The sequence below is a fragment of the Lynx canadensis genome, chromosome X (assembly GCF_007474595.2).
Source record: "Lynx canadensis isolate LIC74 chromosome X, mLynCan4.pri.v2, whole genome shotgun sequence".
Lineage (NCBI taxonomy): Eukaryota > Metazoa > Chordata > Mammalia > Carnivora > Felidae > Lynx > Lynx canadensis.
The window spans coordinates 43,059,566-43,080,544 of NC_044321.2; the positions used below are offsets into that span (position 1 = coordinate 43,059,566).

The 20,979-nt window shown below is 39.7% G+C and overlaps 1 protein-coding gene across 1 annotated transcript in view; it reads right to left on the reverse strand.

Annotated features, from left to right (window-relative positions):
- The window catches only part of DGKK (diacylglycerol kinase kappa), a 172,516-nt gene that overhangs the window by 39,911 nt on the left and 111,626 nt on the right, over positions 1-20,979 (reverse strand). The window contains exons 8-11 of the mRNA XM_030305352.1: positions 16,628-16,730; positions 2,598-2,781; positions 1,767-1,875; positions 856-995 (exon numbers count right to left, since the gene is read on the reverse strand). Of these exons, the coding sequence (XP_030161212.1) occupies positions 856-995; positions 1,767-1,875; positions 2,598-2,781; positions 16,628-16,730 (536 nt within the window). The remainder of the gene's footprint in view (positions 1-855; positions 996-1,766; positions 1,876-2,597; positions 2,782-16,627; positions 16,731-20,979) is intronic.

Below are 20,979 nucleotides of genomic sequence, written 5' to 3' on the forward strand. Positions count from 1 at the left end.
TCAATGCTTCACTTATCAATAAAAAGGTCAAAATGTTTATGTGATGGGTGAAGATAAGTTGTAGGGATGCCCGCATTATTCCAGGTCACCTGATCTCAAGATATACCACAAGTAGAGCCTCTGCCTCAGGACTTCTTAAGGCCAATGTGCTGGAAAGAAGTCCATCATAGGGTTCTCAGAGAACAGATAGAGAGGTAACTATCAAGATCACGTAAGGTGATTTTGTAAAATACATATACCAGGGCCCTACCCAAGACCTACTGAATAAGAGTCTTTGTGGTAGCTTAGTTTGGTATCTTGAAAAAGCTTCTCAGAATATCCTTATAGGCAGCCAGAAATCAAATACTATGACCCAGCATTGAAAGTCTTTCTTCTCAGGACTTAGAACAGTAATACTCATTCCTCTCTAGAGCAGAGACCATCTAGGCCATTTGTTTCTGAACCCTCATTTTTATGAGTTTCTTTGAAAAACTGACGGAGCTATAGAATAGTTTCTATACTATTCTAGAATAGAACAGAAAGATAGAAATGCTCCCAAGGAAAAAATATGCTTACATAGACTATTAGCTATGCAACTTGAAGGAGGTTGACAGAACCCTTAAAATTTACCCATGGGGCTCCTGATTTAGGATCTTTTGAGTTTGGAGAAGGGCTTTAGTGATGTCTAAAGGATACATAGTGGACCCTGACTTCCTAATAGATAAGTGCTGCCCCACACAAACTGCCCTGCATTGAAGCTAGACAGGAAATGAGGCACTATGAGGGACGTTACAACATTCATGGTTAAGATGATGTAACAGAATAACTGATGTGGGACTGGAATAGGCACAATGACCTGATCTTTCAGCCACTCACCTGTCTAGAATTCTCACACTAGCCTGCTCCACTCTGTTGAGGATGTTGACAGGCGACTTGTTTTTGTTCCAGAATGCGCCCCAGCCTAGGACACGGGCCAGATCATTGCCGGTTCCAAGTGGTATGACTGCCAACTGACACTGCAAGAACAAAAACAGGCACCCCCTTCAGACAATCCTACCAAGATCCACCCATAAACAAACCCAGAAGGTGCTCCTTGGGAAAGATTGTGGTCTCAAAACCAGTGGCAATAGGAGACTTCTGATTTTAGGAAGTGTAATAGGAAGATGTCTGATGTTGAGTGAACTTTTTACTAAGGGGTTGGGCCCCCGTTTTTGGCAATATAGAACCTACTCAGTGAAAGAAAACATTGCTAGAATATGCATTTATAGCCATGCTTATGAAAGAGAAGTATAGCCATAAATTTCTATCAAGGGTTGGCCAAGGAGATAAGGTGACTTGGGAGACAAAGCTATAAGAGTCAGAAGGGCATGGAGCTATCTAGGGAGAGAAGGGAAAGTTAGAGGAAAGTTTCTGCTACTCTTGAGACTTGGGGAAGAAAATCAGTGGCCTCAGGAGTGTAAGAAAATTGGGGGCTGAATGTTGCCTGAAGCCACTTCTTTTCTGTTTGCTCTCCTCCCCTTTGATTCTTCACTTTGTGGCCTGGAGAATATAGCATTGCTCATTCTTTCTGATAACTCCCTCATTTCTCCTTCTCACAGATAGATAACCAGAAAATGGTTTAGGTGATGAAGCTTAGATTGGGAATCTTCCAGCCAGGTTGGCTATGAAACCAGTGGAAAACATGTTATATACATAAGGAGCATGAAGACCAGGGACTTTTTGGGATGAGCAGCTCCATACTCCCAATCTCTCTAGCAATGGCTAAACTGAGTCAGCCAGGAACTCACCCTTTCATGTAATCCAAAGGCATCAATCAGAGATAAGACCCAGCTCACACTGCCATCTCCACCACAAACCACAATGCGAAAACGAGCAAAATTCTTGAACATGGACAGCCTAAAAGAAAGAGGGAGAAAAAGAGTAATTTCATGAATGGTTAGGGTTCACAACTCTTTTCTATACTGTGCCAAGAGCTAAGGACTGCTGATTCTGCATCCTGCTAACAGGCTACCTTCCTTCTTTCACTTAGCTCCTATCTCTCTGTATTCCTAACATCACAGGCAATGCTCCCATAGGCAATCCTGGAGATGAGGCCTTGCTTCAGCCTACCATCTTCGATGCCTAATCATACTTTAGAAGCTACAATAACATAGCTAAACTCCTTGTTGAGCCCAAGAAGAATGCCTTGCACATTGGCCAGTGGCCTCACAAAAACCAGAGCTGAACAGTCAGATGGTCCCTAAATAAAACAGGCCTATAGTAGAGATATATCTATTTGGTCACTGGAAGGAATGAGGGACAGGAAAGGTGAGCAGTAATATCCATTTGTCTTCTCCTCTGAGGTCAGGAGATATAGTTAGACTTCTTCCAAACAGGAAAGGTAAAGCAAATCTGAGACCAGGACATGGTCCTGAAGGTATTTATGGGAGAGGGCTAAAAGTTCTCCAACTACCCAACCTGAAATGTTCTGAAGTTATATGTTTGTGTCCTGACTTGAGAAAATATATCTTTCTTACTCAGGTACTAGAACTGATTTCAGGAAACCTATCCTAGTCTAGAATATATAGAGTGAAAAGTTCCATATATATACCCAACTATATCCCTTACCCCATGCTTACCCGGCTTCAGGTCCACCCTTCGACAGGTCAAAAACTTGAGAAGGATTAAGGTATTGCTTGAATTTTCGGAGGAAGATGATCCCTTGGTGATCGCCACTTTTGGAGTTGATGAAGATGAGAAGGGGACATGAACAGGCTGATGACCAATCAAGGTTCCAGAAGTCTGAAGATACTACTAATTGGCCTGATATATGCACACAACAAAAAGAAAAAGGAGAACAAAGAACAGGGCCATTGAGATGGAAACAAGACATGACTTAACATCACATTTTGGAAAGACTTTTTAAAAACAGCTTTATTGAGGTATAATTGATATACAAATAATTGTACATATTTAATGTGTGCAATTTAATGAGTTTAGATATATGTAAACACCCATGATACAATCACCACAAACAAGGCCAAACACATATCCAACGCCCCCCAGATTTTCCTTATGCCCAGACCCCTGAGAATGAGAACTAGAGGGGAATTCAGAACACAACCCAAAGGGGCTTTTATTTAATGTTTGCCCAGCTGTTGCCAGGCAAACATTTGTTAAGCAACTACTACATGCCAATCATCATGCTAGATACTGCTAGGGGTATAGCCTCTGCCCTCAAGCTGGAGGAACAGACTCATACACAATAATATGTTCAAACACAAAGATTAAGGAAATTGGTGCCATAATGAAGGGTTAATAAAACACTGTGGGAAATCTGAAGGAGAGTGTTGGGAGCCCAGGAGGAGGATCAGCGTACCAACTAGTCCTCTCTCTGGGATAGCTCAGTTCTCACAGTGAGAAGGTACCAGGTAAGGAGAGAGGGGGAGGAAAAGCTGTCTTTTAGCTAGGAGCTAATTACAGAACATATCAAAGTGGGATGAAGCAGGGAGCTTTAATCACTCCTTTAAGGCTCTGGCAGAGCAATCCAAGTTATCACACCAACTTCCAGGGGAAACAAGACTATAGGGAAATTGTCTGAATAAGAGAGATGCTTTTAATAATCCCTAACTCTGAAGTTCCCTACAGTGAAGTGGAGTTATAGCAGTCTAAATTGCCAAAGTCTGCCAGCTTGTGCTGTCTTAGAGCCTGTGGGCAGGGAGACAGGTAGTGAGAAATGGCCCCCTAGGAGATGGTAGACAAATCGTGAGCCCCCAAACCTCTGAGCTTATGACTTGCCAGGGATACCCCAGCAAAAATAAATGCAAAGGGAAAAAGGTATGTGGCTCACTCCTGAATGATGCGGGGCATGGGGAGGGAGGTGAGATATCCCATTTGTTGTAACCTGGGTGAAAGGGTGCCTGGAGGAATTCTGCTGACTTGAGCAGATTTCATGGCTGTTTTGCCTGGAAAAGCAAAGGCTTCCTTTGCTTCCTTTGCTCCTTTGCTTCCTGGAAAAGCTAAAGCAGGCTTCCTCTATGGGCCAATTCCTACTCAATGGCCAGTAGAACTCAAAGGGATCCTAACCCAGCTAGCCAGTCATGCACCAAATTTTCAGGGCTTGCTAGGACTCACAGCTATAAGGGAAGTCTGCTATATCCCTTCAATAGCATAGCTTAGAAGTAGTTGCTCTCCGTGAACACATTATCCAAAAATAGTGCCCTTTTCAACATTTGTTTTACAAAAGGTAATATGTTGACACAATGGTAGTTAAGACATTAATTCAACAAATATGTATTGAGGGCATTCTCTGTGATTGTCCTTCTTGTGTTCTGAGAATTAATGGTGGAAAAGATAGAAATAGTCTCTGTTCTTGTGGAGCTTATATTCTAATGGTGGGAGACACACCATAACAAAGAAATATAGAAAATAATATCAGGTCGCCTGGTTGAGTGTCCAACTTCAGTTCAGGTCATGATCTCCCAGTTCATGGGTTTGAGCCTGGCATCAAACTCTGTGCTGATAGTTCAGCTTGGACCCTGATTCAGATTCTGTGTCTCCCTCTCTCTCTGCCCTTCTCTGACTCTCTCTCTCTCTCTCTCAAAAATAAATAAACATTATTAAAAAAAAGAAAATAATATAATTTGAAGAAAAAGAAGTCAGGGTAAGGGGATGGTGACTGAAGGGGGTGTAATTTTAGACAGAGTAGTCAGAGACAGCTTCTCTGGGGAGGTGACATGTGAGATGAGACTTAAATGAAATAAAGAACTGAGCAATGCAGATATTAGGGGGAAAAGTTTCTGGGGCAGAAGAAAGAGAAAGTGCTAGGACCCCGAGAAGGGAGACTGTCTGGGGTGTCTGAAGACCAGTAAACAGAAAGGCATGACTGTTGAGGAGTGAGTGGGGGGGGAGTGGCAGAAATGAGGTCAGAGAGATGACAGGGACCATATAAAATGATAACAAGATGTTAGAGGACACAGTTCAAAAATAAGGGTGTGGCTAGTATGGTATGAAACATTAGGGTCAAGTCATAAGATACCTGAAGAAAATAAAAAAAAAAAAAAAGGTAGTGTCTTTTTATGCGCTTGCTCCTTTACCAAACAACAATCAGGCCCCAACTCACCACCTGGTCTCAGGCTTACCTCTGCTTTGAGAATCTTTTTTTTTTTATATATATATATGAAATTTATTGACAAATTGGTTTCCATACAACACCCAGTGCTCATCCCAAAAGGTGCCCTCCTCAATACCCATCACCCACCCTCCCCTCCCTCCCACTCCCCATCAACCCTCAGTTTGTTCTCAGTTTTTAACAGTCTCTTATGCTTTGGCTCTCTCCCACTCTAACCTCTTTTTTTTTTTTTCCTTCCCCTCCCCCATGGGTTCCTGTTAAGTTTCTCAGGATCCACATAAGAGTGAAACCATATGGTATCTGTCTTTCTCTGTATGGCTTATTTCACTTAGCATTACACTCTCCAGTTCCATCCACGTTGCTACAAAAGGCCATATTTCATTTTTTCTCATTGCCACGTAGTATTCCATTGTGTATATATACCACAATTTCTTTATCCATTCATCAGTTGATGGACATTTAGGATCTTTCCATAATTTGGCTATTGTTGAGAGTGCTGCTATGAACATTGGGGTACAAGTGCCCCTATACATCAGTACTCCTGTATCCCTTGGATAAATTCCTAGCAGTGCTATTGCTGGGTCATAGGGTAGGTCTATTTTTAATTTTCTGAGGAACCTCCACACTGCTTTCCAGAGCGGCTGCACCAATTTGCATTCCCACCAACAGTGCAAGAGGGTTCCCGTTTCTCCACATCCTCTCCAGCATCTATAGTCTCCTGATTTGTTCATTTTGGCCACTCTGACTGGCGTGAGGTGATACCTGAGTGTGGTTTTGATTTGTATTTCCCTGATAAGGAGCGACGCTGAACATCTTTTCATGTGCCTGTTGGCCATCTGGATGTCTTCTTTAGAGAAGTGTCTATTCATGTTTTCTGCCCATTTCTTCGCTGGGTTATTTGTTTTTCGGGTGTGGAGTTTGGTGAGCTCTTTATAGATTTTAGATACTAGCCCTTTGTCCGATATGTCATTTGCAAATATCTTTTCCCATTCCGTTGGTTGCCTTTTAGTTTTGTTGGTTGTTTCCTTTGCTGTGCAGAAGCTTTTTATCTTCATAAGGTCCCAGTAATTCACTTTTGCTTTTAATTCCCTTGCCTTTGGGGATGTGTCGAGTAAGAGATTGCTACGGCTGAGGTCAGAGAGGTCTTTTCCTGCTTTCTCCTCTAAGGTTTTGATGGTTTCCTGTCTCACATTTAGGTCCTTTATCCATTTTGAGTTTATTTTTGTAAATGGTGTCAGAAAGTGGTCTAGTTTCAACCTTCTGCATGTTGCTGTCCAGTTCTCCCAGCACCATTTGTTAAAGAGGCTGTCTTTTTTCCATTGGATGTTCTTTCCTGCTTTGTCAAAGATGAGTTGGCCATACGTTTGTGGGTCTAGTTCTGGGGTTTCTATTCTATTCCATTGGTCTGTGTGTCCGTTTTTGTGCCAATACCATGCTGTCTTGATGATGACAGCTTTGTAGTAGAGGCTAAAGTCTGGGATTGTGATGCCTCCTGCTTTGGTCTTCTTCTTCAAAATTCCTTTGGCTATTCGGGGCCTTTTGTGGTTCCATATGAATTTTAGGATTGCTTGTTCTAATTTCGAGAAGAATGCTGGTGCAATTTTGATTGGGATTGCATTGAATGTGTAGATAGCTTTGGGTAGTATTGACATTTTGACAATATTTATTTTTCCAATCCATGAGCAGGGAATGTCTTTCCATTTCTTTAAATCTTCTTCAATTACCTTCAGAAGCTTTCTATAGTTTTCAGCATACAGATCCTTTACATCTTTGGTTAGATTTATTCCTAGGTATTTTATGCTTCTTGGTGCAATTGTGAATGGGATCAGTTTCTTTATTTGTCTTACTGTTGCTTCGTTGTTAGTGTATAAGAATGCAACTGATTTCTGTACATTGATTTTGTATCCTGCAACTTTGCTGAATTCATGTATCAGTTCTAGCAGACTTCTGGTGGAGTCTATCGGATTTTCCATGTATAATATCATGTCATCTGCAAAAAGCGAAAGCTTGACTTCATCTTTGCCAATTTTGATGCCTTTGATTTCCTTTTGTTGTCTGATTGCTGATGCTAGAACTTCCAGCACTGTGTTGAACAACAGCGGTGAGAGTGGGCATCCCTGTCGTGTTCCTGATCTCAGGGAAAAAGCTCTCAGTTTTTCCCCATTGAGGATGATGTTAGCTGTGGGCTTTTCATAAATGGCTTTGATGATCTTTAAGTATGTTCCTTCTATCCCGACTTTCTCAAGGGTTTTTATTAAGAAAGGGTGCTGGATTTTGTCAAAGGCCTTTTCTGCATCGATTGACAGGATCATATGGTTCTTCTCTTTTTTTTTGTTAATGTGATGTATCACGTTGATTGATTTGCGAATGTTGAACCAGCCCTGCATCCCAGGAATGAATCCCACTTGATCATGGTGAATAATTCTTTTTATATGCTGTTGAATTCGATTTGCTAGTATCTTATTGAGAATTTTTGCATCCATATTCATCAGGGATATTGGCCTGTCGTTCTCTTTTTTTACTGGGTCTCTGTCTGGTTTAGGAATCAAAGTAATACTGGCTTCATAGAATGAGTCTGGAAGTTTTCCTTCCCTTTCTATTTCTTGGAATAGCTTGAGAAGGATAGGTATTATCTCTGCTTTAAATGTCTGGTAGAACTCCCCTGGGAAGCCATCTGGTCCTGGACTCTTATTTGTTGGGAGATTTTTGATAACCGATTCAATTTCTTCGCTGGTTATGGGTCTGTTCAAGCTTTCTATTTCCTCCTGATTGAGTTTTGGAAGAGTGTGGGTGTTCAGGAATGTGTCCATTTCTTCCAGGTTGTCCAATTTGTTGGCATATAATTTTTCATAGTATTCCCTGATAATTGTTTGTATCTCTTAGGGATTGGTTGTAATAATTCCATTTTCATTCATGATTTTATCTCTTTGGGTCATCTCCCTTTTCTTTTTGAGAAGCCTGGCTAGAGGTTTGTCAATTTTGTTTATTTTTTCAAAAAACCAACTCATGTTTTCGTTGATCTGCTCTACAGTTTTTTTAGATTCTATATTGTTTATTTCTGCTCTGATCTTTATTATTTCTCTTCTTCTGCTGGGTTTAGGCTGCCTTTGCTGTTCTGCTTCTATTTCCTTTAGGTGTGCTGTTAGATTTTGTATTTGGGATTTTTCTTGTTTCTTGAGATAGGCCTGGATTGCAATGTATTTTCCTCTCAGGACTGCCTTCGCTGCGTCCCAAAGCGTTTGGATTGTTGTATTTTCATTTTCGTTTGTTTCCATATATTTTTTGATTTCTTCTCTAATTGTCTGGTTGACCCACTCATTCGTTAGTAGGGTGTTCTTTAACCTCCATGCTTTTGGAGGTTTTCCAGACTTTTTCCTGTGGTTGATTTCAAGCTTCATAGCATTGTGGTCTGAAAGTATGCATGGTATAATTTCAATTCTTGTAAACTTATGAAGGGCTGTTTTGTGACCCAGTATATGATCTATCTTGGAGAATGTTCCATGTGCACTCGAGAAGAAAGTATATTCTGTTGCTTTGGGATGCAGAGTTCTAAATAGATCTGTCAAGTCCATCTGATCCAATGTCTCATTCAGGGCCCTTGTTTCTTTATTGACCGTGTGTCTAGATGATCTATCCATTTCTGTAAGTGGGGTGTTAAAGTCCCCAGCAATTATCACATTCTTATCAATAAGGTTGCTTATGTTTACGAGTAATTGTTTTATATATTTGGGGGCTCCGGTATTCGGCGCATAGACATTTATAATTGTTAGCTCTTCCTGATGGATAGACCCTGTAACTATTATATAATGTCCTTCTTCATCTCTTGTTACAGCCTTTAATTTAAAGTCTAGTTTGTCTGATATAAGTATGGCTACTCCAGCTTTCTTTTGGCTTCCAGTAGCATGATAAATAGTTCTCCATCCCCTCACTCTGAATCTAAAGGTGTCCTCAGGTCTAAAATGAGTCTCTTGTAGACAGCAAATAGATGGGTCTTGTTTTTTTATCCATTCTGATACCCTATGTCTTTTGGTTGGCGCATTTAATCCATTTACATTCAGTGTTATTATAGAAAGATACGGGTTTAGAGTCATTGTGATGTCTGTATGTTTTATGCTTGTAGTGATGTCTCTGGTCCTTTGTCTCACAGGGTCCCCCTTAGGATCTCTTGTAGGGCTGGTTTAGTGGTGACAAATTCCTTCAGTTTTTGTTTGTTTGGGAAGACCTTTATCTCTCCTTCTATTCTAAATGACAGACTTGCTGGATAAAGGATTCTCGGCTGCATATTTTTGCTGTCTAGCACACTGAAAATCTCGTGACAATTCTTTCTGGCCTGCCAAGTTTCAAAAGAGAGATCAGTCACGAGTCTTATAGGTCTCCCTTTATATGTGAGGGCACGTTTACCCCTTGCTGCTTTCAGAATTTTCTCTTTATCCTTGTATTTTGCCAGTTTCACTATGATATGTCGTGCAGAAGATCGATTCAAGTTACGTCTGAAGGGAGTTCTCTGTGCCTCTTGGATTTCAATGCCTTTTTCCTTCCCCAGTTCAGGGAAGTTCTCAGCTATTATTTCTTCAAGTACACCTTCAGCACCTTTCCCTCTGTCTTCCTCCTCTGGGATACCAATTATGCGTATATTATTTCTTTTTTTTTTTTTTTAAATTTTTTTTCAACGTTTATTTATTTTTGGGACAGCGAGAGACAGAGCATGAACGGGGGAGGGGCAGAGAGAGAGGGAGACACAGAATCGGAAACAGGCTCCAGGCTCCGAGCCATCAGCCCAGAGCCTGACGCGGGGCTCGAACTCACGGACCGCAAGATTGTGCGTATATTATTTCTTTTTAGTGTATCACTTAGTTCTCTAATTTTCCCCTCATACTCCTGGATTTTTTTCTCTCTCTTTTTCTCAGCTTCCTCTTTTTCCATAACTTTATCTTCTAGTTCACCTATTCTCTCCTCTGCCTCTTCCATCCGAGCCGTGGTGGTTTCCATTTTGTTTTGCATTTCGTTTAAAGCGTTTTTCAGCTCCTCGTGACTGTTCCTTAGTCCCTTGATCTCTGTAGCAAGAGATTCTCTGCTGTTCTGTATACTGTTTTCCAGCCCAGCGATTAATTTTATGACTATTATTCTAAATTCACTTTCTGTTATATTATTTAAATCCTTTTTGATCAGCTCATTAGCTGTTGTTATTTCCTGGAGATTCTTCTGAGGGGAATTCTTCCGCTTGGTCATTTTGGATAGTCCCTGGTGTGGTGAGGACCTGCAGGGCACTTCCCCTGTGCTGTGGTGTATAACTGGAGTTGGTGGGCGGGGCCGCAGTCAGTCCTGATGTCTGCCCCCAGCCCACCGCTGGGGCCACAGTCAGACTGGTGTGTGCCTTCTCTTCCCCTCTCCTAGGGGCGGGATTCACTGTGGGGTGGCGTGGCCCGTCTGGGCTACTTGCACACTGCCAGGCTTGTGATGCTGGGGATCTGGCGTATTAGCTGGGGTGGGAAGGCAAGGTGCACGGCGGGAGGGGGGGCAGGCTTAGCTCGCTTCTCCTTAGGTGATCCACTTCAGGAGGGGCCCTGTGGCAGCCGGAGGGAGTCAGATCCGCTGCCGGAGGTTTGGCTCTGCAGAAGCACAGAGTTGGGTGTTTGCGTGGAGCGAGCAATTTCCCTGGCCGGAACCGGTTCCCTTTGGGATTTTGGCTGGGGGATGGGCGGGGGAGATGGCGCTGGCGAGCGCCTTTGTTCCCCACCAAACTGAGCTCTGTCGTCTGGGGGCTCCGCAGCTCACCCTCCCTTTGTCCTCCAGCCTTCCCGCTTTCCGAGCAGAGCTGTTAACTTATGACCTCCCAGACGCTGAGTCACGCTTGCTGTCGGAATACAGTCCATCAGGCCCCTCCGCTTTTGCAAGGCAGACTCGGGGGCTCTGCTTGGCTGGCGAGCCGCCCCTCCGCCCCGGCTCCCTCCCGCCACTCCGTGGAGCGCGCACTGCCTCGCCGCCCTTCCTACCCTCTTCCGTGGGCCTCTCGTCTGCACTTGGGTCTGGTCACTCCATTCTGCTAATCCTCTGGCGGTTTTCTGGGTTATTTAGGCAGGTGTAGGTGGAATCTAAGTGATCAGCAGCACGCGCGGTGAGCCCAGCGTCCTCCTACACCGCCATCTTCCCATCAGGCTGCTTTGAGAATCTGATTCTGCTCTGTGGTTCCTTTTATTCAGCAACCTCTCGCCAACGCCCTCTAGGTGAGCATATAACTTTGAGTATGCACTTCAATGAAAGGATTTATGGAAACAGCCTCCTGCCAACACCTAATGGAACTGTGAGCTATGCTTAGAAGCAAGGACTCCCTCTGCCAGAGGTTATGGTATAGATCTTTCTATGCTCAATGATTTTTAACAGTGCCAAAGGTCCAATGGGTTAGTCCCTTTTTAAAGATGAGACAGCAGTAGCACTGATACCAACTGCTATGAACTATTTGGGCCTCAATTTCCTTATCTGCAAAGTGGGCCATTCCAAAAACTAACTTGTTTCCCAGTGTTGAGATGAAAATAAACTAGGTGTTACATTGAGGAGAAAAGGAAATATGAATTGTTTCTTAAATGTGAAAGATGAACAAACTCGCTATAGTAAGAGACTAGTTAAAACTGGCCATGGTACCATTTTTTTTCTTATCCAGAAGATTGGCAAAAATAAAAAAAATAGGTGATACAGTTGATTGAGGAAGACATGGAAAAATATGCACTATCACTGAGGGTGGAAGTGCAAAGTGACAACAAGCCCTATGGAGGGTAATTTGACAGCATCTATGAAAATTACAAAGGCCTATTCATTATGACCCAGTAATTACACTTCGGGGAATTTTTCCTATAGATGTATATGTAAAATGACCTGTATGAGATTGTTCATCACAACATTGTTGTAATAGCAAAAGAGTGAAAACCACCAAGTTATCTACCAATAGAGAACTAGTTAAGTAAATTATGGTATATCCATATAATGGGTTATCTTATAGCTGTAAAAAAGAACAAGGAGGCAATATTTTGATACAAAACGACCTCCTAAATATACTATGAAGGATAAAATAAAAGCAAGGTTTAGAGCAATGTGTACAGTGTTAAAAAGGGGAGGGATAAGAATATATGTTTATATTTACTAGTATATACTGGAAGACATACTCGAAGCTATTGAATAAACCAATGGCAATAGTCAACTTTTTGTGAGTGGTCATGGGATGGGACTACAGGAGATTGAGAAGATTGAGAGAAAGGATAGTAATATTTTTAAACTAAATATGTGCATATGTGTGTTTCTGTTTTTTAGAAAAACTTTAACCATGTGAATATATCAACTATTTAAGGATTAAATTAAGAAATAGGAAGAAAGAATTATGCTAATGTTATCAATAAGTTAAATAGCCACGAGGGTGTAGCTGAAATCATTTGTAGATCCATTTGGCAGCTTGGATCATGGGTTGCCTTCTGCAATGTACTTCTACAACATAATGCAGCTGCATGCCACAGCTGGTTGCCCTCTAGATTTATTCACTAAACTAGAGCAAACATCTTAACTTCTCTGGGTATTCATTTCTCCATATGTACAATAGCATCATGTTGCAATGATTAATAAAAATAATCCAGGATGGGGATGGAAAACTGTGAGATAAGGAGAAAATTCTATAATTAAGGCAACTCACGCTTCAGTGTCAAACCTAATTTGGTTACAGATGGGAAGACAAAGGGAAGCAGTGTTGGCAGAAAGCTATTCTTTGGAAAAGACAGGGCAGACCCATCTAGCATTTCTCTTAGAGTCAGAGAACATCTGAATTTGAGCAAGGCCAAGTTTGTCAAGAGAATCTGTGAACAAGGTGAGAAAATTGTGTGGCATCATGGACTGGAATATAGCAATGTTAGGCAGATTCATAACCAGGTAAGTAATTGTGCCCACAAGGCTGCTTTTGAATAGGCTGATGTTAATTGTAATGGAGTGTCCTGTACTGTTCAGCAATTTTAATCAACAATTCAAATGAAAACATAGAAGGCTGGCTTCTCAAATTTGAAGTACTCAAAGCTGGAGGGAAAGCTATTGGATGACAGAATCTAGATTGAAAAATGACCTAATGGGCAGATAGATCAAAGTCAACAAGATGAAAAAGGGATAAATGTGAAGCTTGGATTTTACACCTGAGGACATAAATTGTACCAGAATTGGACAATAGGAACTTGGTTTGGCAGGATCAAGTGTGAAAAGGGCTTAGAGAATTTAGTTGACTTTAGATAACTCAACAGCCTGAAAGAGCCTTTCAAAAAACAAACAAATAAAAGCTCATGCTTCTTTGAGCTTCCTTAATACAACCACAGTTCTCCAAACCAGGAAGCCTATAGTCCCTCTCAAATTTGTTCAGTTTGTACCACAGAAGGATGTTAAATTAGCATAAAGACAGCTTACTTACCCCCTTCCTATATTTTAAAATGATCTCTAACAGATGTTAGTTCATCTAACCCTCACAATGCACCTGAGTATAACTGTTATTGAAAGAAAGCTTCTCAAGAGTGAGATTCAATTGGATCAAGACTGCAGATGAGTAAAAGGAAAGGCTAAAACCTAGCTCATGGGGCATTAGATGAAATACTACACAAAAAGAATGGCTTAGCTCAGGTGCTTCTAAGCAATAATACTATGTCATTGGTGGAAAACGAAAGAAGCAATGCCATTAGTTGATTGTCTATAACAAGAGTAAGAAGTGATAGGATAGGAAAAAACAAACTAAGAAACTCCAACTTCCCTAAGGACAGGAAGCACAGAACCTGTTGGGCTAATTACAAATAGGTTGCAGCCCCTTAATACCTATTTAGGGTGATAGAGGGGATGCTGAGGAGGGCATCCTTCAGTCTGCTTAGATATCTTCCCCAGGTCCCCCTGTTGGGGTGAGCAAAATCTCAGATTCAAGACTAAATTGACTTTCATAGCAGCTTGAGTTTGCTTGGTTGACTAGTTTGTTACTTTTCCTCTTCTATCAGTCCTATTTTCCTCCTACTCCCTTCCTTTCCCTGTCCAGTCAAGCATCTTTAATTTACCAAGTCATCCACCTCATCACCTCTCTAGTTAAATATCTGGTAGGTGACTTTATGTGTGTAAATATTTGAGTAGATTTGAGAATAATATATGTATGCATCCCTGAGTGAAGTTAGCTTTGTGTCTGTGCATGTCATTAAGGAAACACGACAGAAACCTGAAGAAACCTGTGTGAATGGCTCATTCCCTGTACCAATGTCTATCTGGATGTATCTGTGTTAGGGTTAGAAAATTACTGGAAAAGACTAGAGTGGCTCTGAGTGTGTGCAGATGTGTATGTACACATGTGCACATGTGCTATGTCCAGTTCTAAAACTCTGCTGTACCAGCTGCAGAATCCTTGCCCACTTCTGTTCTCTGACTAAGGAACCTATATACTTTTCTTTCTTTTCTTTGCTGCCAGCTAATGTTGGCTCTTCCTTGGCAACAAAATGTGCAGTAAGCATTGATATGGGGATAATTTTTAAGTCAATGAAATTCTGGTTCACTAACCACTCCCGGGTGAGTAGACCACCACATGTTAGAGTTGGATAAATTAGCATATTAGTGAAATATAAATGAAAACATTTCATGAAGGATTTGAACTTTCCCCTCCAGTAAGTGAAATTGACCATATATAGAGTGAAGTTAACCATACACAAACTGAAATTGATGGGTAGTGTATCTCTTTGCTGGTTTAGTGAAACAGTAGTGTGTCAGTTGGTAAATATATTAGATTTCTAAATTCCTTAGTGTTAGTAAAATAGGTCAGCTCTTTTTAGCTGTGATATGTGATTTTGATATTGACAGCTCCCATTATTTAGTAATGAATAATGGGAGAAGCAAATGAACAACTCAATGGCACAAAGGAGAGTCTCTCAAAAGCAAAGAAAAAGTGGGGAAGTAGAGGTATACTCAAAAAAGCATTCATTGTTAGCAATTGCTAAAAAGTGAAGTATTCCTGTGGGAGTCTACATTTTTCATTAGGCTACAAGACTAGTGATTTAATTTTGTTGTCCTTTGGGCTATGTTCCTTCATATTCAGGCCCTTTACATATTATTACTTATCCTTACAATATACAGTATCATTCCATTTACAGATGTGGAAAGTGAAACTCAGAGAATGTAAGTGACTTACCCAAGGTCACCTAGCTAGTAAGTAACTAAAACTCATGGTTGCCTGGCCTTTATTTTATCCTTTATACCATGTTGCTTCTATGTCATATCATACTTTAAAAAGCAAACACAAAACTAAACAAAACGTCCCTCCCCTTGGCCCCTGTTTTATCTGTTCTAACATCTCCAACCCTCTGATAGGAGACCCTATAGAAAGTTTAGTCTTGCTGCTTTGATTTCATTACTAACTCCATTCTGTGAAACCTCCTATAATTAGTTGACAGTGGTAACATTTTCTGATCTCCAAGTGCCTCCAAGTGTCACTCCTTTGGAGCTTAGCATATGCTACCTTTTGTCATATTATATCCATATGTCATATCAATTGTCATATCCATGTCCTGGGTCGACAATAACCATAAACTCTAACTATGCTCTTATCTTGGATCTCTTTGTAGCCTTCCAACACCTTATGAATAGAATTCTCAATAAAACACTAGTGTTTAGGAATTGACAAAACATGAGCAGAGCATGCTGGGACAATAATCATGCTAATTTCAGATTTGGAGACAACCTTGGTATTAGTGTCCATTCTAAGAGTAACATAACCTGGGCCGTCATGTAGTTCTTCCTTGCCCACCTGCATGCAAGCAAACTTCTCTTATGGATTATCTAGTGGCTGAAAATCACGAAAAACCTGAAATCAATTCTGATAATTTAGAAGCAACTGGGAAAGAGCCTACAGAGAATATGCCCACATACATATACACCATAAATACCAACATTCATTATCCCAAAGGTCTAAAAAGAAACATGAGCTGTCTTTACATATATGCACATTCCTACTCCCCAAAAATGTTTGACTGGTTGAGAATAATAATTTAATTAAAACATTTCCAGCCTAAATGTCCATCAACTGATGAATGGATAAAGAGATTGTGGTTTATATACACAATGGAATACTACTTGGCAATGAGAAAGAATGAAATATGGTCTTTTGTAGCAACGTGGATGGAACTGGAGAGTGTTCTGCTAAGTGAAATAAGTCATACAAAGAAAGACAGATACCATATGTTTTCACTCTTATGTGGATCCTGAGAAACTTAATACAAGACCATGGGGGAGGGGAAGGAAAAAAAAAAGTTAGAGAGGGAGAGAGCCAAACCATAAGAGACTCTTAAAAACTGAGAATAAACTGAGGGTTGATGGGGGGTGGGAGGGAGGGGAGGGTGGATGATGGGCATTGAGGAGGGCAGCTGTTGGGATGAGCACTGGGTGTTGTATGGAAACCAATTTGACAATAAATTTCATATTAAAAAAATTTCCCCAGTCTTAGCACCTTCCCTCCTGTCCCAATGAAATACATTCTGAGATTAAAGTTTAGGTACTCACCATCTCCTTTAGGGTCGCTGAGGGCAGTGGGAGGAATGACTGATGTTCGATGACTTCCAAACCAGCATTCCTTGGAAAACCGTCTACGGCAGTCATCATGCACCTGAAACGACAAGAGAACAGAGAGAAAAAAAGGAAGGGGGAGAGAAAAAGATACAATTGATCAGTCTTGAGGTCAAATTCCAAGGTTTCAGTCCCCAGTATTAAAAATCTCCCTTTCTGAGATTTGGTGCCATACACTTTCCCCTGACTTAACCTGGACACCCACTTTCCACTCAGAGCTTGAACCATCCCTGAAGATGGCCTCTGAGCTTTGTTCCTTTCAAAGGTAGCTTTTAGAAGACACCCATCACAGGCATTAAGAAGACACAAGTCCTAGGGCACAATCTTAGTGGCCTACACAATAGGGAGCTTACTTGCAATTTAAGAATGCTAATCCTGATAATATACTATTACACTCCAATCCTTACATCAATCATGTATAGTAGGGAATACATTATTAGGTTCATTTTAGAAATGAGGATACCAAAGGTCAGAGAGGTGAAGAGTCTTGCTCATGGTCAAATACCTGGGAATTGGCAGAGCTGAGATTCTGCTGCCTTCTCCACAAGTGGTCATATTTCCCAAATTTCTGATATTTTTAAGTACCACTTCCTGGACAATGACATAGTTCCTAGTGGACATGAATCTGGCCTGATTATGCAAGAGCAATTAAAAGGAAAGCCAAAGGACAACCAGAGTTTTATTTTTTTTTATTGAGATATAATTGACATATAACATTATATCAGCTCCAGGGGTACAACCTAATGATTTGATATTTGTATCACTACAGTAAGTGTAGTTAACATGTGTCACCATATATAATTACATTTCTTTTCTTGTGATGATAACTTTTAAGGTCTACATTCTTAGCAAATTACAAGTAGGCAAAACAGTATTATTAACTACAGTCACCATGCTGTCCATTATATCCTGATGTCTCATTTATTTTAGAACTGGAAGTTTGTACCTTTTGACCACCTTCACCTATTTTGCCCATATCCTAACCCCCATCCCCATATCTGTGAGCTCATTTTTTTTAGATTCTACACGTAAGTGAGATCATATAGTATTTCTCATTCTCTAACCCATTTTATATAGCATAATGCCCTGAGGTCCATCCATGTTGCTGCAAATGCCATGATTTCCTTCACTTTTAGGGCTGAATAATATTCCATTGCATATACATCTACCACATTTTCTTTATCCATGCATCCATTACTAGACACTTAGGTTCTTACCATATCTTGACTATCGTAAATAATGTTGCTGTGAACATAAGAGTGCCTATATCTTTTTGAGTTAGTGTTTTCATTCTCTTCAGAAGTGAAGTTGCTAGGTCATATGGTAGTTATATTTTTAATTTTTAAAGGAAACTCTACTGTTTTCCACAGTGGCTGCACCAATTCACATTTATACCAACAGTACACAAGGGTTCTCTTTTCCCCATATCCTTGTCAACGTTTATTTCTTGTCTTTTGGGTAACAGCTACTCTGACAGGTGTGAGGTGGTATCTCATTGACATTTTGATTTGCATTTGCCTGATGATTAGCGATATTGAATACCTTTTCATAAATCTGTTTGCCATCTGTATGTCTTTAGAAAAATATCTATGTAGATCCTCTGTCCATTTTTTAATTGGATTGTTGCTTGCTTTGTGCTATGGAGTTGTATGACTTCTTTATATATTTTGGATATTTACTTCTTATCAGATATATGATTTAAAAATATTTTCTCTCATTTAGTTGGTTGCCTTTTTCCTTTTGTTGATGGCTCCTTTGCTGTGCAGAAGCTGTTTAGTAGTCTCATCTGTTTATTTTTTCTTTTGATGCCTTTACTTTTGGTGTCAAATCCAAAAATCCATGACAAGTCTGATCTCAAGGAGTTTACCATCTATGTTTTCTTCTAGGAGTTTTATGGTTTCAAGTCTTACATTCAAGTCTTTAATCCATTTGAATTCATTTTTGTGAGTGGTATAAGATAGCGGTCCAGTTTCAATCTTTTTGCAGGTGGGTGTCCAACTTTCCCAGCACCATTTATTGAAGAGACTATCTTTTCCCTATTGTATATCCTTGACTCCTTTGCCATAAATTAATTGACCATATGTGCATGAGTTTACCTCTGGGATATTTTGTTCCATTGATCTATGTGTCTGTCTTTATGCCAATACTATACTGTTTTGATTACTATATATTTTTAATTTAGTTTTAAATCACGGAGCATGATGTCTCCTGCTTTGTTCTTCTTTCTCAAAGTTGCATTGGTTGTTTGGGGACTATTGTCCAAAAAATTTTGGAATTGTTCTACTTCTGTGAAAAATCCCATTGGAATTTTGATAGGGGCTGCATTGAATCTGTAGATTGCATTGGGAAATATAGATGTTTTAACATTAATTCTTCCAATCCATGAGCACAGAATATTTTTCCATTTATTTGCATCTTATTAAATTTCTTTCATCAATATCTTGTAGTTTTCAGAGTACAGGTCTTTCATCACCTTGGTTAAGTTTATTCCTAGGTATTTTATTATTTTTGTTGCAGTTATAAATGAGATGGTTTTCTTAATTTCTGATAGTTTATTAGTATATAGAAATGCAACAGATTTTTGTACATTAATTTTGAATCCTGCAATTTTATGGAATTTATTAGTTCTAACAGGTTTTTTTTTGGTAAACTCTTTAGGGTTTTCTTTTCTTTTTAAAGTTTATTTATTTATTTTGAGAGAGAGAGAGAGAGAGAGAGAGAGAGAGAGAGAGAGAGAGAGAGAAAGACTGGAGAAAGAGGGAGAGAGAGAATACCAAGCAGGCTCCACACTATCAGCACAGAGCCCAACATGGGGCTTGGCCTGAGCCAAAATTGAGAGTTGGATGCTTAACTGACTGAGTCACCCAGGCAACCCTCTTTAGGGTTTTCTATATATAATATGTCACCCACAAATAGTGACAGTTTTACTTCTATCTCTATGATTTGGATGCTGAAAAATTTATTATTGGAGTATCATTGACATACAATGTTATATTAGTTTTAGGTGTACAACATATTGCTCCAACAATTCTATACATTACTCAGTGCTCACCATGATTAGTGTAGTCACCATACAATGTTACTACATTATTTGACTCTATTCCCTCTGCTGTACTTTTCAACTCCGTGACTTATTTATTTTATAACTGGATAACTTCTATTTCTTTTTCTTGTCTAGGACTTCTAATACTATGCTGAATAAAAGCAGGGAGAATGGGCATTCTTGTCTTGCTCCTGATCTTAGAGGAAAAGCTGAAATGTTTTCACCATTAGGTATGATGTTAGCTGTGGGTTTGTCATATATGGCCTTTATTATGTTGAATTGTTTCCTTTATACCGACTTTGTTAAGAGCTTTTATCATAAATGGATGTTGAATTTTGCCAAATGATTTTCTGCATCTATTGAAATGATCATATAATTTTTATTCTTCATTTTGTTAATGTAGTGTACTGCATCGATTGGTTGCTGCATGTTGAGCCAGACTTGCACCCCTGGAATGAATCGTACTTGATTACAGTGTATGATCCTTAATGTACTGTTGAATTTGTCTTGGTAATATTTTGTTGAGGATTTTTGCATCTGTGTTCATCAGAGATATTGACCTGTAATTTTTTTTTCTTGTGACATCCTTATCTGGTCTTGGTAGCAGGGTAATGCTGGCTTTATAGAAGGAGTTTGGAAGTGTTCCTTTCTCTTACATTTTTTTGAAGATTTTGAGAAGGATTGGTATGAATTCTGTTTTAAAAATGTTGGATAGAATTTACCAGTGCATGTGTCTGGTCCCAGACACTTGTTTTTTGGGAGGTTTTTGATTACTGATTCAGTCTCCCTACTAATAATCTGTTCAGATTTTCTATTTCTTTATGATTCAGTCTTTGTGCTTTTATGTTTCTAGTAATTTATCCATTTCTTCTATATTTCCAATTTGTTGGTGTATAATTGTCCATAGTAGTCCCTTATTATTCTTTGTGTTTCTGTGGTATCAGTTGTAACATCTCCTTGTTCATTTCTGATTTTATTTATTTGAGCCTTCTTTTTGTTTTCAGGGTGAGTCTAGCTGAAGGTTTGTCAGTTTTCTTTATCTTTTAAAAGAATCACCTTTTAAATTCATGGATTCTATTGTCCTTTTAGTCTCAATTTCATTTATTGCTGCTCTGATCTTAGTTATTCCCTTACTTGTACTAACTTTGGGTTTTGTTTGTTCTTTTTATTTACTTCATTAAAGTGTAAAGTTAGGTTGTTCATTTGAGATTTTTTTTTCTTCAGGTTTTTATCACTATGAACCTCT